General features: G+C 39.4%; 1 protein-coding gene across 4 annotated transcripts in view; it reads right to left on the reverse strand.

Annotated features, from left to right (window-relative positions):
• LOC133542429 (ubiquitin-conjugating enzyme E2 D3-like) overlaps window positions 1-16,217 on the reverse strand; it is a 44,900-nt gene that overhangs the window by 5,985 nt on the left and 22,698 nt on the right. For 3 of the 4 annotated variants that reach the window (XM_061886533.1, XM_061886531.1, XM_061886530.1), the window contains 5 exons: window positions 13,446-13,477; window positions 13,280-13,357; window positions 9,476-9,581; window positions 9,230-9,323; window positions 9,102-9,154 (listed from right to left, as the gene is read on the reverse strand). In XM_061886533.1, coding sequence (XP_061742517.1) covers window positions 9,106-9,154; window positions 9,230-9,323; window positions 9,476-9,581; window positions 13,280-13,357; window positions 13,446-13,477 — 359 coding nt within the window. In that variant the 3' untranslated portion in view covers window positions 9,102-9,105. The remainder of the gene's footprint in view (window positions 1-9,101; window positions 9,155-9,229; window positions 9,324-9,475; window positions 9,582-13,279; window positions 13,358-13,445; window positions 13,478-16,217) is intronic. The other variant, XM_061886532.1, reaches the window with a different exon arrangement.

A 16,217-nucleotide genomic window follows, 5' to 3' on the forward strand; every position in this document is an offset into this window, starting at 1 on the left:
TTTGAGCTGTTCCTTGGTTCGATTCTTGTTCCTGCTACTTGTCTTCTGTTTTTCTGGTTTGTGTTTTGCCTTCCATTTGTATATTTCTGGACATTAAATTATGTTTTCTAGCTCAATGCCTCCCACCATCTCTGCATCTTGGGGTTCGTCACAAATCATACCTGACATTATTCTTCTCTTCTTTGATACTTTACATTAGTTTTGGATGATACCACACATTTAGGTATCAATCCGAAAGGTTCATACATTTGTTATATTCAAAGTCCTCATGTGTCCAGGGACATACTTCTTGAGTTTATAAACTTAATATAAATAAAATAAAAAAAATGGACGATGTTGTGATGCCAAAAAATAGACATAATCATAGTAGTATCAACTAAATACGCTACTGTATTTGGTATCATTACAGTGGATGTCAGGTGTAGATCCACCCATGGCCTTTGTTAACATTTTTACACTGGTAAGCGACGGTGTGTTCAGAGGCGGTATAGTACCGAATATGATTCATTAGTATTGCTATATGTGGCGAGGCGGAGCCAACGGGGCGACGGCGGGGCGGGGCACGCAGCAGCCCTGCCCAAGATGGCGGCAAAGAGCCGGAAGATGCGGCGGGGTTTGCTGGGAGCGACACCGCCACAATGTAAATCAGGTGCGTGGCACACAAAACGGCACACAAATAATGTCCTCCTGCTGTATAAAAGGGGAGAAGGAGGAGAGATCGCGGAAGGAGTTGGAGAGCCTGCAGGAGCAGAGGAAGAGCGATCCAGAGAGGACGACGGCGGCTGAAAGAGTGGACCGTGAGCGATCAGTGGAAAGGAGCAGCTGCAAAACGATCCGACCTACACTAAAGACAAGCTTTATTTGAAAAAATAAAAGAGTCAAACCTCCTCGAAAGCATGTCCTTCCTGGGTGGTCCATTCAACCCACACAACAACGGCATAAGACTGTCACACTATACTATACTAATACCGATATACCGTACAACCCTAATGTAAACAGACATTAACGTTGTTTCCCCAATCTGAACTTGTGCAAAGGCAGTACGGTTTGGACTACTGAGCTACAGTATTCAAAGAAGAAGTTGAAACATTTAAAAAACTTTAGTTTCACTCTCTGCTGAAGCACACCCTAATCCCGCCCAAAATGCGGACTTGCAGGCACTCGGGACGTTTTATGTGACTGCAATGGTCTCGACTCCCACTAATTTAATCAGAGAAGGCATTTTTATATGTAAATACTTTTAATCGGTCTTTTTGTTGATGTCCACTCCTCTTGATACAACTTGTACTAAAAAGATAAATTGTCCCGGCTGTTAGAGTAACAAGCACAATAGTACCGGTATAAAAAACTGCAGACAGGCACTTGGGGTTCTTTTCGTTTGTTTGTGGATTTAAATAAAACATTTTGTTCCTAACAATCAATAAAGTTGGTTTATGTGCTGGAACACACATGACCCTAACTACCACTGAGGACTCCTTGGCAGAGGTGGGTAGAGTAGCCAGAAATTGTACTCAAGTAAGAGTACTGTTACTTTAGAGATTTATTACTCAAGTAAAAGTAAAGAGTAATCACCCAAATATTTACTTGAGTAAAAGTAAAAAGTATATTGTGAAAAAACTACTCAAGTACTGAGTAACTGATGAGTAACCTGTTCGTTTAATGATTACAGCAACAAATAATGCACAAAACATAAAAATAGCAATGAGCAAATTCAGAGCCAGGAATGTCTCTTAAGCAACTAAAACAATATAAAAATAAGTAATAATACATTAAAATAAAATAAAAATTAAGGCAAATTGAGCCACAATAACTTAACAGCACCATAGGCTTAGTAGGCATTTATTGATTGATTGATTGAAACTTTTATTAGTAGATCACACAGTACAGTACATATTCCCTACAATTGATCACTAAATAGTAACACCCCAATAAGTTTTTCAACGTTTATCAATTACTTAATAAATGACCAAGTCGAGGTGATCTACCTCATATGTACATATACATACACACATACCATATATATATACATTTATATATACAGTATATAATCTATATTTATTTATTTTGCCGTTTTTGTTGACATGTTAAAGGTGTTTTAATGAATATACATGCATGTTTAACATATAGATTCCTATCTTTCATGAAGACAAGAATATAAGTTGGTGTATTACCTGATTCTGATGACTCGCATTGATTGGAATCAGACAGTATAGTGCTGATAACGTCCACGTTTTCAAATGGAGGAGAAAAAAAGTTCCTCCTTTCTGTCTAATACCACATGAAAGTCGTTGGTTTTTGGCATCTTATTTGTCCAGCTTCCATATTCGTTTTTATACACTTTACAAGAAATAGATAGGCGGCAAACTCCGTAGCTTGCTCGCTTGTTTGCGCTGGCTTTTGGAGACTCTTATTTTGTTAGCGCAGGCGCGATGGAGCGGCGCTTTTATTGTGAAGACAGGAACTGTGCGATCAGGACGGGAAGTACGGTTGAAATAAAAAGTGTCTTTTTTCCTTTCCACTTTTGATTGATTGATTGAAACTTGTATTAGTAGATTGCACAGTTCAGTACATATTCCCTACAATTGGTCACGTGACCGCCTGGTTTTGTTTGATTGGTCCAAGGTCACCTGTGACCGCATTTGATTGGTGAAACGCAGGCATGCGTAGTTCCTACTTTGAATGCGTGTCTGACAAAATCAAAACAAACAAAGCGTGCATTAACAGATCGATAAAAAAAAAAAAAAGTAGCGAGTAGCGACCTGATTGCAGATAAATGGAGCGGAGTAAAAGTAGCGTTTCTTCTCTATAAATATACTCAAGTAAAAGTATGTTGCATCAAAACTACTCTTAGAAGTACAATTTATCCCAAAAGTTAGTCAAGTAGATGTAGCGCGTTACTACCCACTTCTGCTCCTTGGTCTTATTTTTAGGTGACAAAAAGATGACGGATCATAAAAAAGTACTTTGTGTAGGACACCGTGTGCAATCCACATCACCACGCAGTAGATCAGTGTTTTTCAACCACTGTGCCGTGGGAGATTATCTACTTCCACCTATCCATCCATCTTCGCCCGCTTAACCTATTTGGGTTCAAAATATTTTTTGCAAACCAGTATCAATCAATGCAATCAATGTTTATTTATATAGCCCCAAATCACAAATGTCTCAAAGGACTGCACAAATCATTACGACTACGACATCCTCGGAAGAACCCACAAAAGGGCAAGGAAAACTCACACCCAGTGGGCAGGGAGAATTCACATTCAGTGGGACGCCAGTGACAATGCTGACTATGAGAAACCTTGGAGAGGACCTCAGATGTGGGCAACCCCCTCCCCCTCTAGGGGACCGAAAGCAATGGATGTCGAGCGGGTCTAACACGATACTGTGAAAGTTCAATCCATAGTGGCTCCAAGACAGCAGTGAGAGTCCCGTCCACAGGAAACCATCTCAAGCGGATCAGCAGCATAGAGATGTCCCCAACCGATACAGGCGAGCGGTCCATCCTGGGTCCCGACGAGTACTTATAGTCTGCAAATGATGTGTTGTTGTTGAGTGTCGGTGCCGTCTGGAGCTCGGCAGAGTAACCGTGTAATACTCTTCCATATCAGTAGGTGGCAGCCAGTAGCTAATTACTTTGTAGATGTCTGAAACAGCGGAAGGCAGGGTGCAGGTAAAAAGGTGTCTATTGCTTAAACCGTTTAGGCCAGTATTGGTATCGGATCGGCAATGTAAAAACAATATCGGTATCGGATCGGAAGTGCAAAAACCTGGATCGGGACATTCCTAGTAAGCGTTAAATAAAAAACAATAATAATAATTTGACTTGTTTATAACATTTTAGTGACTGAGACCCTCTATGCTAGCCAGGAGCCCTAAGGATAAAAAAAAAAAAAATCCATATATTTTGTTATGGTTTCAATTTTTCCATGTGCTAGGTTAAGCGGACGAAGATGGATGGATAGGTGAAAGGTTTGGACACCCCGGGCTTAAACCAACTAACAAAAAGGTGAGTGCCCCTAAGAAAAGGCATTGAAGCTTAGGGATGGCTATGCAGAACAAAACTAAAACTGAACTGGCTACAAAGTCAACAAAAACAGAATGCTGGACGACAGCAAAGACTTACTGTGGAGCATAGACAGCGTCCACAATGTACATCCGAACATGACATGACAAATGGACAACGTCCCCATAAAGAAAGATAAAAAACTGAACTATTTCTGACTGCTAAAACAGGTAAGGGAAGACATAAAACTGCTCCAGGAAAATACCAACAAAAGAGAAAAAGCCACCAAAATGGGAGCGCAAGACAAGAACTAACACTACACAGGAAAACAGGGTGTGATGTGACTGGTGGTGACAGTACACCTACTTTGAGACAAGAGCTATAGTGATGCATGCTTGGTTATGCTTTAAAGCAGGGGTGTCAAACCTACGGCCCGTGAGCAGGTTTTACCCGGCCCCTAGGATGAGTTGGCCAAGTATAAAAATTAGCCAACATTGCTTGCATTTTCTTCGTCTCTTCCGCGAATGAGATAAATAATATTATTTAACATTTTACAATAATGTGTTAATAATTTCACACATAAGTCGGTCCAGAGAACTATGAAAAAAACGGCGACTTATAATCCGAAAAGTACGGTAGTCCTTTTGATAGTAGGCTAATACAGATACACCATGTGTTGTCTTCATTATAACACTTATTGTATCCTGGGCATGACGTTAAAGTGCATCCGGGAGTGGATTCTCCTCTAGGGGGTCTTGGGGCACTAGGAGGTTAACCCCTTTACTACTGTTACCCCAGGTGGCCCTTGGTAAAGGCCTAGAACCTGACCACCCCCTAGCCAGGGATACGGTGAAGACCTCAACGGCGGTAGATTTAAGAACTACCACAATGGCTTCAGCAGAAAAGGGTCCCCAGTCGTCTTAGACCCCATGCCACTGGACCCTGACCCGATTCTGTCAAGGATCGTGTGGTGACTGTCTGTGCACCAGTCTCCCCACGTTAAAGTCACGCACAGGCATCCTCCATAAAAAGGGATACACCCCTACCAGGAGGATCGTCATACTCGTTCCAGTGACCTAACGAGTATTTAGGGACCGAATGTCCCTTTGGGACAGAGGACCCTATTGTATTTCTAAGGTTTGAGCTGTAATTTGACCCCCTTGACATGCTTCAAAACTCGCCAAATTTAACACACATCAGGACTGGCGAAAATTGGCATCCAATCAAAAAACCAAAACCCCAAACTCAGAATTGCACTCTAGCGCCCCCTAGGAAAAAACAGACAAAACTGCTCCGAGGAAGAAAACAGACAAAACTGCTTGTAACTTCCGTTAAGAATGTCGTACAGACATGAAACAAAAACTTCTATGTAGGTCTGACTTAGACCTAGATTTCCTACACTGACCTCCTTCAGCAAAAATCAACAGGAAGTTGGCAAAAACCCCTTCAAAACAAAAGTTTCCTAAAAAATGTCATTTTTTTCTTCTTTGAGCTGTAATTTAATCCACTTAAAATGCTTCAAAACTCACCAAACTGGACACACACATCAGGACTGGCAAAAATTGCGATATAATAAAAAAAAAAAAACCCAAAACTCAAAAATGCGCTCTGAGGGATCGCTTGTGCACGCCAGTTTTCCGAGACTCTGTATTTAGTTAGCGCAGGCAGCATGAAGCAGGGCTTTTATTGTGAAGATAGGAAATGTGCAGTCGGCCTTTAGAGTTTTGACGGAAGGTACGGCGCGAAAGTCTGTTGAAATAAAAAGTGTTTCTCGCCTTCCTCTCGGTCATATTTTCATAATAATGATCTCACAAGACCCTCCGGTACCATGAATGTCATTTAAGTGACGTCTTGGTGAAGATTGATGATTACTAATTTTTAGGTCTATTTTTTTAAAAAGCCTGGCTCGAGATCGACTGACACACCCCCCGCGGTCCACTGGTAGCTCGTGATCGACATAATGGGCACCCCTGGTCTAGACCCTCTCCCCGTTGACTGTATAATTTGGGGAGCGAGTGTGTGACAGGATAGCGAGTTTTAGTTGCGTGCTACTGTTGCTACGTTGCTGTGAGGGACGTGGACACGCGAGGTTGGCGTGTGCATTACACGCGCTCAGGGACTTGTCGACAGAGAGGTGACCCGGGACGAGGCTGGTTCTCCTCTCGCTCCAGACTGGACCTCCTGAGTCGTGCTTAAGGTAGCACGGCCGTGCTCTACCCCCGCCATCTCTACTCCACAACGGGAGGTGTCCCCCCCTCTCCAACGGGCCTTTCTATACCCCTAAGTGCACCACCGATTCACCAGGACCGCAACGGACAATCTTCAGGCCCACCCAAGGGGCCCAGGTTGGACTGTGTGTGTGATTGGATTAGTGGGAGTTGTTCTATTGGGGAAGTAGCTTGTATGATTGTAATTAAGTCTGGTTATTGTATGTATCCATCCATTTTCTACCGCTTATTCCCTTTTGGGGTCGCCGGCGCCTATCTCAGCTACAATCGGGCGGAAGGCGGGGTACACCCTGGACACGTCGCCACCTCATCGCAGGGCCAACACAGATAGACAGACAACATTCACACACTAGGGCCAATTTAGTGTTGCCAATCAACCTATCCCCAGGTGCATGTCTTTGGAAAGTGGGAGGAAGCCGGAGTACCCGGAGGGAACCCACGCATTCACGGGGAGAACATGCAAACTCCACACAGAAAGATCCCGAGCCTGGATTTGAACCCAGGACTGCAGGAACTTCGTATTGTGAGGCAGACGCACTAACCCCTCTGCCACCGTGAAGCCCTAGTCCTAACATAAATAATAAATATAAATCGTTTGAGGTGCTTACTATGAGGTCTGTCACACCGCTGCCTCTACACCTGGCTGTTATCTACCGCCCCCCCCAGGGCCCTATTCGGACTTTATCAATGAATTCTCAGAGTTCGTTGCTGATCTAGTGACGCACGCCGATGAATTTATTCTGGGTCTACTGAAAATGTGAGCAAATGTGTGTAACATTATTAATATTGCTACTACGGGTAATTTGATCAAAAATTCCCTAAAACAGCCCACTACCTATAATATAGTTTTTTTAAACATAAGATCATTGACTCCCAAAACGTTGTTAGTTAATGATATCATCAGAGACAACAATCTTAACGTCATCGGTCTCAGCGAAACCTGGCTTAAACCAGACGACTTTTTTGCGCTAAATGAGGCATGTCCTCCTAACTTTACACATGCGCATATTGCCCGTCCCCTTAAAAGGGGTGTGGGGGGGGGTCGCACTAATATACAACGAAAACTTTAACCTTAGTCCTAACATCCATCCATCCATTTTCTACCGCTTATTCCCTTTTGGGGTCGCGGGTGGCGCTGGCGCCTATCTCAGCTACAATCGGGCGGAAGGCGGGGTACAACCTGGACAAGTCGCCACCTCATCGCAGGGCCAACACAGATAGACAGACAACATTCACACACTAGGGCCAATTTGGTGTTGCCAATCAACCTATCCCCAGGTGCATGTCTTTGGAAAGTGGGAGGAAGCCGGAGTACCCGGAGGGAACCCACGCATTCACGGGGAGAACATGCAAACTTCCACACAGAAAGATCCCGAGCCTGGATTTGAACCCAGGACTGCAGGACCTTCGTATTGTGAGGCAGACACACTAACCCCTCTGCCACCGTGAAGCCCTAGTCCTAACATAAATAATAAATATAAATCGTTTGAGGTGCTTACTATGAGGTCTGTCACACCGCTGCCTCTACACCTGGCTGTTATCTACCGCCCCCCACGGCCCTATTCGGACTTTATCAATGAATTCTCAGAGTTCGTTGCTGATCTAGTGACGCACGCCGATGAATTTATTATGGGTCTACTGAAAATGTGAGCAAATGTGTGTAACATTATTAATATTGCTACTACGGATAATTTGATCAAAAATTCCCTAAAACAGCCCACTACCTATAATATAGTTTTTTTTAAACATAAGATCATTGTCTCCCAAAACGTTGTTAGTTAATGATATTATCAGACACAATCTTAACGTCATCGGTCTCAGCGAAACCTGGCTTAAACCAGACGACTTTTTTGCGCTAAATGAGGCATGTCCTCCTAACTTTACACATGCGCATATTGCCCGTCCCCTTAAAAGGGGTGGGGGGGGTCGCACTAATATACAACGAAAACTTTAACCTTAGTCCTAACATCCATCCATCCATTTTCTCCCGCTTATTCCTTTTTGGGGTCGCTGGCGCCTATCTCAGCTACAATCGGGCGAAAGGCGGGGTACACCCTGGACATGTCGCCACCTCATCGCAGGGCCAACACAGATAGACAGACAACATTCACACACTAGGGCCAATTTGGTGTTGCCAATCAACCCATCCCCAGGTGCATGTCTTTGGAAGTGGGAGGAAGTGGGAACCCACGCATTCGCGGGGAGAACGTGCAAACTCCACACAGAAAGATCCCGAGCCTGGATTTGAACCCAGGACTGCAGGAACTTCGTATTGTGAGGCAGACGCACTAACCCCTCTGCCACCGTGAATGTATGTATTTATTTATGTATGTATTTGGTTATTATATAGTAAATTGTTAAACTGTATAAGCTGTCTCCTCTCACTTTCAGATTAGATTCTTAGATAAATATTAAATAATTGGAGTCATCCCCACTAAGATGAAATATACAGTCCTTTATAGACTTCCCGTACAATGTTTTTTTTTTATATTTTTGGTCCAATATGGCTCTTTCAACATTTTGGGTGGCCGACCCCTGGCATGGTTGCACCGTGTCAAGGGCCTTTTCGACACCGTACTTAGACTTCTGTCGTCAGTCCAGGATAAAGATCTAGTCATTCTAGACCTGCTCTGCAACCTGGCGTGTTCACTAATGGGCGGGGGAAGTCAACAAACTAGGGTTGGGTGTGCCTTCCTTTACCTGAAACTAACTGAAAAAGACGTGGCCCGAGAGCAACTACATGTGTACACACAGATTAGTATCAGTCGCTTGTACCACAAAAAAATACCATACATATACTTGGTAAACACTTAGTTAATCAAGACAAATCAATCCCCGGGCGCCGGCCAAGATGCAGCAGCGCTTACCCCCCTAAAGCATGGCGTACTTGGCTGTCCACTCTTGAGCTAGTTTATTGTACCTGAGAGTGAAAGCAGGTTACGTCCCCACACATTGGGTTTATTTTTTAAAAATTGGTTGGAAAAGAGGTACTCACTTGCAGGTATCTGTTTTGTAGATTCGTGCGATCTCTGGCACTAAGGGGTCATCGGGGTTGGGGTCACATAGGAGTGAGCAAATGGAGAGAAGAACTACATGGGGAGTGAAAAACAATAGTTAGCAGGTGTGCGAATCATTTCATGAAATGTCAAAACAGTTCCAGCCAACACAATAGCCAATTAAATCATTTGCTGACAAACTTCCTCGTCAAGTTTGTCAAGCAGGTGACAGTTGGCGGCCTTACCTTTAGAAATGGTAAGTGCTGGAGACCACTGCGATCTGAGAATGTCCAGACAGATACTGCCGTTACTGTTAATATTTGGGTGGTAAATTCTTGTTGTGAACGCAACCTGCAGAGAGAAAACAAAAACAAAAAAAAAAAGAGGAACATTTACGCCGAGCTTGATTCTTTTCACACAGTGGAATGTCAGGTATGACAAGGGCCGTTCAGGACAAGTCTCCGGAAAAACACGTTCACTGCTTTTACAAAATATAGTCGTGACGCACTTCACTGGCCTTATTAGGGCTGAAAAATAGTTTGAGATGCGACCTCAGTAGAAGCATTTAAGTCTCATTTGTATACTCTAGCCCGGGGGCACCAGGTAGCCCGTAAGGACCAGATGAGTCGCCCGCTGGCCTGTTCTAAAAATAGCTCAAATAGCAGCACTTACCAGTGAGCTGCCTCTATTTTTTAAATTGTATTTATTTACTAGCAAGCTGGTCTAGTTTTACTCGACATTTTTAATTCTAAGAGAAACAAAACTCAAATAGAATTTAAAAATCCAAGAAAATATTTTTAAAGACTTGGTCTTCACTTGTTTAAATAAATTCATACATTTTTTTTACTTTGCTTCTTATAACTTTCAGAAAGATAATTTAGAGAAAAAAATACAACCTTAAAAATGATTTTAGGATTTTTAAACACGTACCTTTTTACCTTTTAAATTCCTTCCTCTTCTTTCCTGACAATTTAAAATCAATGTTAAATTGTTTTTATTGTAAATAATAATACATCAATTTAAATCTAATTCTTAATTGTAACTTCTATTTTTTCAATGAAGAATATTTCTTCAAACTTATGATTAAAATTTTAAAAAATTATTCTAGCAAATCCAGGAAATCTGTAGAATCAAATTTAAATCTTATTTCAAAGTCTTTTGAATTCCTTTAAAAATTTTTGTTCCTGAAAATTTAGAAGAAATAATGGGGTGCTTTTTTTTCTTCTTTGTCATCAAAAAGGGACGTTTTTTTCAGGAAAAAGGGAGTTTTTTGTGGTTGGTGCACTATTTGTAAGTGTATTTTGTGTTTTTTATGTTGATTTAATGTAAAAAAAAAAATATATATATATATTATTATTTTTTTTTTTTAATAAAAAAATTCTTCTACGGCCCGGTGGTTGGGGACCACTGATATAGATGGTCCATTTTGTTACATATTCTAACAAAGTGCAGATTGGAATTTAACCTATTTAAAACATGTCATCAAAATTCTAAAATGATTCGAATTAGCTTAGTTTTTCTCTTCATTTTTTGGGGTTGAATTTTAAAGAGTCGAAATTGAATTCAAAATTGAATTTTCATTTTTTTCGTGTTTTTTCCTCTTTTAAACCGTTCAATTAAGTGTTTTTTTACATCATTTATTCTCTACAAAAAACTTTCCGTAAAAGGAAACAAAATGTACGACGGAATAACAGACAGAAATACCCATTTTATATATATATATATAGATTTATTTATTAAAGGTAAATTGAGCAAATTGGCTATTTCTGGCAATTTATTTAAGTGTGTATCAAACTGGTAGCCCTTGGCATTAATCAGTACCCAAGAAGTAGCTCTTGCTTTCAAAAAGGTTGGTGAACCCTTGATCTAGCCTTTAAATTGACCCCTTTTTTAGACCAGTTGATCTGCCGTTTTTCTTTTTCTCCATTGTCCCTCTCCCTTGTGGAGGGGGGACGCACAGGTCGGATGGCCATGGATGAAGTACTGGCTGTCCAGAGTCGGGACCCAGGATGGACCGCTCGCCTGTGTATCGCTTGGGGACATCTCTGCACTGCGGATCCGCCTCCGCTTGGGATTGTTTCCTGCTGGCTCCACTATGGACGGGACTCTCGCTACTATATTGGATCCACTTTGGACTGGACTCTCACCATTATGTTGGATCCACTATGGATTGGAGTTTCACAATATCATGTTAGACCTGCCCAACATCCATTGCTTTCGGTCCCTTAGGGGGGAGGTTGACCACATATGCGGTACTCTCCAAGGTTTCTCATAGTCATCATTGTCACTGTCACCGATGGCACAGAGATGTATGGATAACCTGCAGATGCATTTGCAACGATAGTCAACGAAATCACAAAGGTGAGTTTTGTTGATGTTGACTTATGTGCTAATCAGGCATATTTGGTCGCGGCGTGACTGCCAGCTAATCGATGCTAACATGCTACGCTAATCGACGCTAACATGCTATTTACCGGCGGTGCTAAAGCAGACATGGCACAGAGATGTATGGATAACCTGCAGATGCATTTGCAACGATAAAGTCACAGAAATCACAAAGGTGAGTTTTGTTGATGTTGACTGCCAGCTAATCGATGCTAACATGCTATTTACCGGCGGTGCTAAAGCAGACATGGCACAGAGATGTATGGATAACCTGCAGATGCATTTGCAACGATAGTCAACGAAATCACAAAGGTGAGTTTTGTTGATGTTGACTTATGTGCTAATCAGACATATTTGGTCGCGGCGTGACTGCCAGCTAATCGATACTAACATGCTACGCTAATCGACGCTAACATGCTATTTACCGGCGGTGCTAAAGCAGACATGGCACAGAGATGTATGGATAACCGGCAGATGCATTTGCAACAATAAAGTCAAGTAAATCACAAAGGTGAGTTTTGTTGATGTTGACTGCCAGCTAATCGATGCTAACATGCTACGCTAATCGACGCTAACATGCTATTTACCGGCGGTGCTAAAGCAGACATGGCACAGAGATGTATGGATAACCTGCAGATGCATTTGCAACAATAAAGTCAAGTAAATCACAAAGGTGAGTTTTGTTGATGTTGACTGCCAGCTAATCGATGCTAACATGCTACGCTAATTGACGCTAACATGCTATTTACCGGCGGTGCTAAAGCAGACATGGCACAGAGATGTATGGATAACCTGCAGATGCATTTGCAACAATAAAGTCAAGTAAATCACAAAGGTGAGTTTTGTTGTTGACTGCCAGCTAATCGATGCTAACATGCTACGCTAAAATGCTATTTACCGGCGGTGCTAAAGCAGACATGGCACAGAGATGTATGGATAACCTGCAGATGCATTTGCAACGATAAAGTCAACTAAATCACAAAGGTGAGTTTTGTTGATGTTGACTGCCAGCTAATCGATGCTAACATGCTACGCTAATCGACGCTAACATGCTATTTACCGGCGGTGCTAAAGCAGACATGGCACAGAGATGTATGGATAACCTGCAGATACATTTGCAACTATATTACGTTTCCTTCCACCCACATTTAATGCGAAACAAACACTTACCAATCGACGGATTTAAGTTGCTCCAGTGTCACGAGATGCGAAAATCCTGATCGTTTGGTCCGCACATTTTACCGGCGATGCTAACGCAGCTATTCGGCCACGCTATGGCTATGAATAGCATCAATAGCTTCAGTTTCTTCTTCAATACTTTCATACTCCAACCATCCGTTTCAATACATGCGTAATCCGTTGAATCGCTTAAGTCGCTGAAATCCGAGTCTGAATCCGAGCTAATGTCGCTATATCTTGCTGTGTTTGTTTACATTGGCAGCACTGTGTGACGTCACAGGGAAATGGATAGTGGCATCGCAAATAGCGAAAATCAAGCACTTTAAAGCTTTTTTAGGGATATTCCGAGACCAGTAAAATTTTGGAAAAAACTTCTAAAAATACAACAAACCACTGGGAACTGATTTTTATTGTTTTCAACCCTTTTGAAATTGTGGTAATGTTCCCCTTTAATAATCAACTTTTACAAGTTAATTGCAGCTTACCTTGGGTGGTTTGAAGGGGTAGTCTGTTGGGAAATGAATATTCAGGAAGAAAACCCCCCCCTGATATGGACTGTCGCTCTGAAAAAGAAGACATTGGACGGCGTCCACACGTCATGTCAGCAGCTTCACCATGTTGACACTTTAGAGGAGGAACATTGCTACTTACAGGGCCCATGATTGTGGCTTGCCAGTGAAACACTAAGGATAGAAAGAACAATCAAGGGTCATACAGTGTGTGACATTTTTAAATGAAACCTATGTAATTACTTGAACCCAAAACAATAATCAGTCTGGAGCCACACAAAACGTATCCAAGTCTTATAATTACGTGTGTAAATTAGCTTAAAATCAAAATGACTGCGTCGCAAATCTTTGTTGACAGAAATGTTGAAATCGAATATTTATTTTACACATTTTTACAACATTAGAAACCCTTAGTAAATCAGAAGCTATTCAAAAAAAGTGGGATAACTCCTGGCCAAAAGGTATAGATTAGGGGTGTCCAAACTTTTTCCACTGAGGGCCACACGTGGAAATATTAAAGTATGCGGGGTCCATTTTGATACTTTTCATTTTCAAACCATAACAAATATTATGTATTTTTTAAATGTATTTTACCTTTAGGGGTCCCGAGGACCATAAAGGGTATCAGTTAATAAAATGTGTTATTTTTCATTTAACGGTTACAGTAAATCTCTCTATCAGGGGTCAAAGGACCAGATGAGTCGCCCGCTGGCCTGTTCTAAAAATAGCTCAAATAGCAGCACTTACCAGTGAGCTGCCTGGATTTTTTAAATTGTATTTATTTACTAGCAAGCTGGTCTCACCTTGCTGGACATTTTTAATTCTAAGAGGGACAAACTCAAATAGAATTTGAAAATCCAAGAAAATATTTTAAAGACTTGGTCTTCACTTGTTTAAATAAAACTTTCAGAAAGACAATTTCAGAGAAAAAATACAATCTTAAAAATGATTTTAGGATTTTTAAACACATATACCTTTTAAATTCCCGCCTCTTCTTTCCTGACAATTTAAATCAATGTTGAAGTAAATTTATCTTTTTTATTGTAAAGAATAATAAATACATTTTAAATAAATTTTTCATTTCAGTTTCTGTTTTTCGACGAAGAATATTTGTGAAATATTTCTTCAAACTTATTATGATTAAAATTCAAAATAATTATTCTGGCAAATCTAGAAAATTTTTGGAATCAAATTTAAATCTTATTTCAAAATCTTTTGAATTTCTTTTAACATTTTTGTTCCGGAAAATCTAGAAGAAATAATGATTTGTCTTTGTTAGAAATATAGCTTGGTCCAATTTGTTATATATTCTAACAAAGTGCAGATTGGATTTTAACCTATTTAAAAAATGTCATCAAAATTCTAAAAATAATCTTAATCAGGAAAAATGACTAATGATGTTCCATAAATTTCTTTTTTTTCTTTTTTCAAAAAAGATTCAAATTTGCTAGTTGTTCCTCTTCTTTTTTTCGGTTGAATTTTTAATTTTAAAGAGTCGAAATTAAAGGTAAAATCAAATGTAATTTTTTTTCCTGTTTTCTCCTCTTTTAAACCATTCAACAAAGTGTTTTTTTCATCATTTATTCTCAACAAAAAACCTTCCATAAAAGGAAAAAAAATGTACGACCTCATGACAGACAGAAATACCCATTTTTTTATATATATATATATATATATATATATATATATATATATATATATATATATATATATATATATATATATATATATATATATATAGATTTATTTATTAAAGGTAAATTGAGCAAATTGGCTATTTCTGGCAATTTATTTAAGTGTTAGGGTTATTTTACCTTTAGTGGTCCTGGGGACCATAAAAGGTCTCAATTATTAAAATGTTAAAAATAAGTCAAATTTTTATTATTATTTTTTATTTAACGCTTACAGTAAATGTCTATATCAAATAAAAAAAAAAAAAAGGTTTTATGGCTTTTCTATCAAAAAAAATATGTTTTTTTAATAGTAAAACTGAAATATGCAGAATTTAGTAATTAGAGCCCTAAAAGATCAAAATGCAGGACACCATTGATTTTAATTATTTTATATTTTTGAGTAATCACAGTGAAAATATAAATAAAATACCACTAAGTATATTTGGAATCCAAAAGGTGCCCCACTCAAAGTGATACATTTTTATTAGGTTTTTTGTTTTTTTTTTAACTTTCAACACTTAAGTTACAAGATCAACTTCAGATATATCTGTCAATTTTAGGTTTTAACTACTATTTTGTTTGTTTTATGCTCTTTTGTTAAAGAAAACTGTTTTATATGGCAACTATGCAATATTTACCACTTAAAACATTTTAAAATGAAATATTTGAACTAATTGGAGCTTTGAAAATAATTCATTACAACATGGATATTTTTGTCTTTTTTTTTTGAGCAATGGCAAAAAAATAAAAAATAATTGATTGAAACTTGTATTAGTAGATTGCACAGTACAGTACATATTCCCTACAATTGACCACTAAAAGGTAACACCCCAATAAGTTTTTCAACTTGTTTAAGTCGGGATCCACGTTAATCAATTCATGGTAAAAATGTTTTTTACATGGTAAAATAAAGACAAAAGAAAAAAAAAACAGCCTGCATGGCAGCTTTGTGTCAACATTGCAACTTTTTCCCGTTAGATTTCACCTCATTCCAATATTTTTAATGTCCTTTTTTATTTTTGCAATAGCATTTCCAGATTGTGTGGTGGTACGGTAAACAATTAGCTTCGGGCCACACTTTGGACACCCCTGGTATATATATATATATATATATATATATATATATATATATATATATATATATATATATATATGTATATGTATATGTATATGTATATGTATATATATATATGTATATATATATATATATATATATATATATATATATATATATATATATA

Source organism: Nerophis ophidion, linkage group LG24 (assembly GCF_033978795.1).
Source record: "Nerophis ophidion isolate RoL-2023_Sa linkage group LG24, RoL_Noph_v1.0, whole genome shotgun sequence".
NCBI classification, from domain to species: Eukaryota; Metazoa; Chordata; class Actinopteri; order Syngnathiformes; family Syngnathidae; genus Nerophis; species Nerophis ophidion.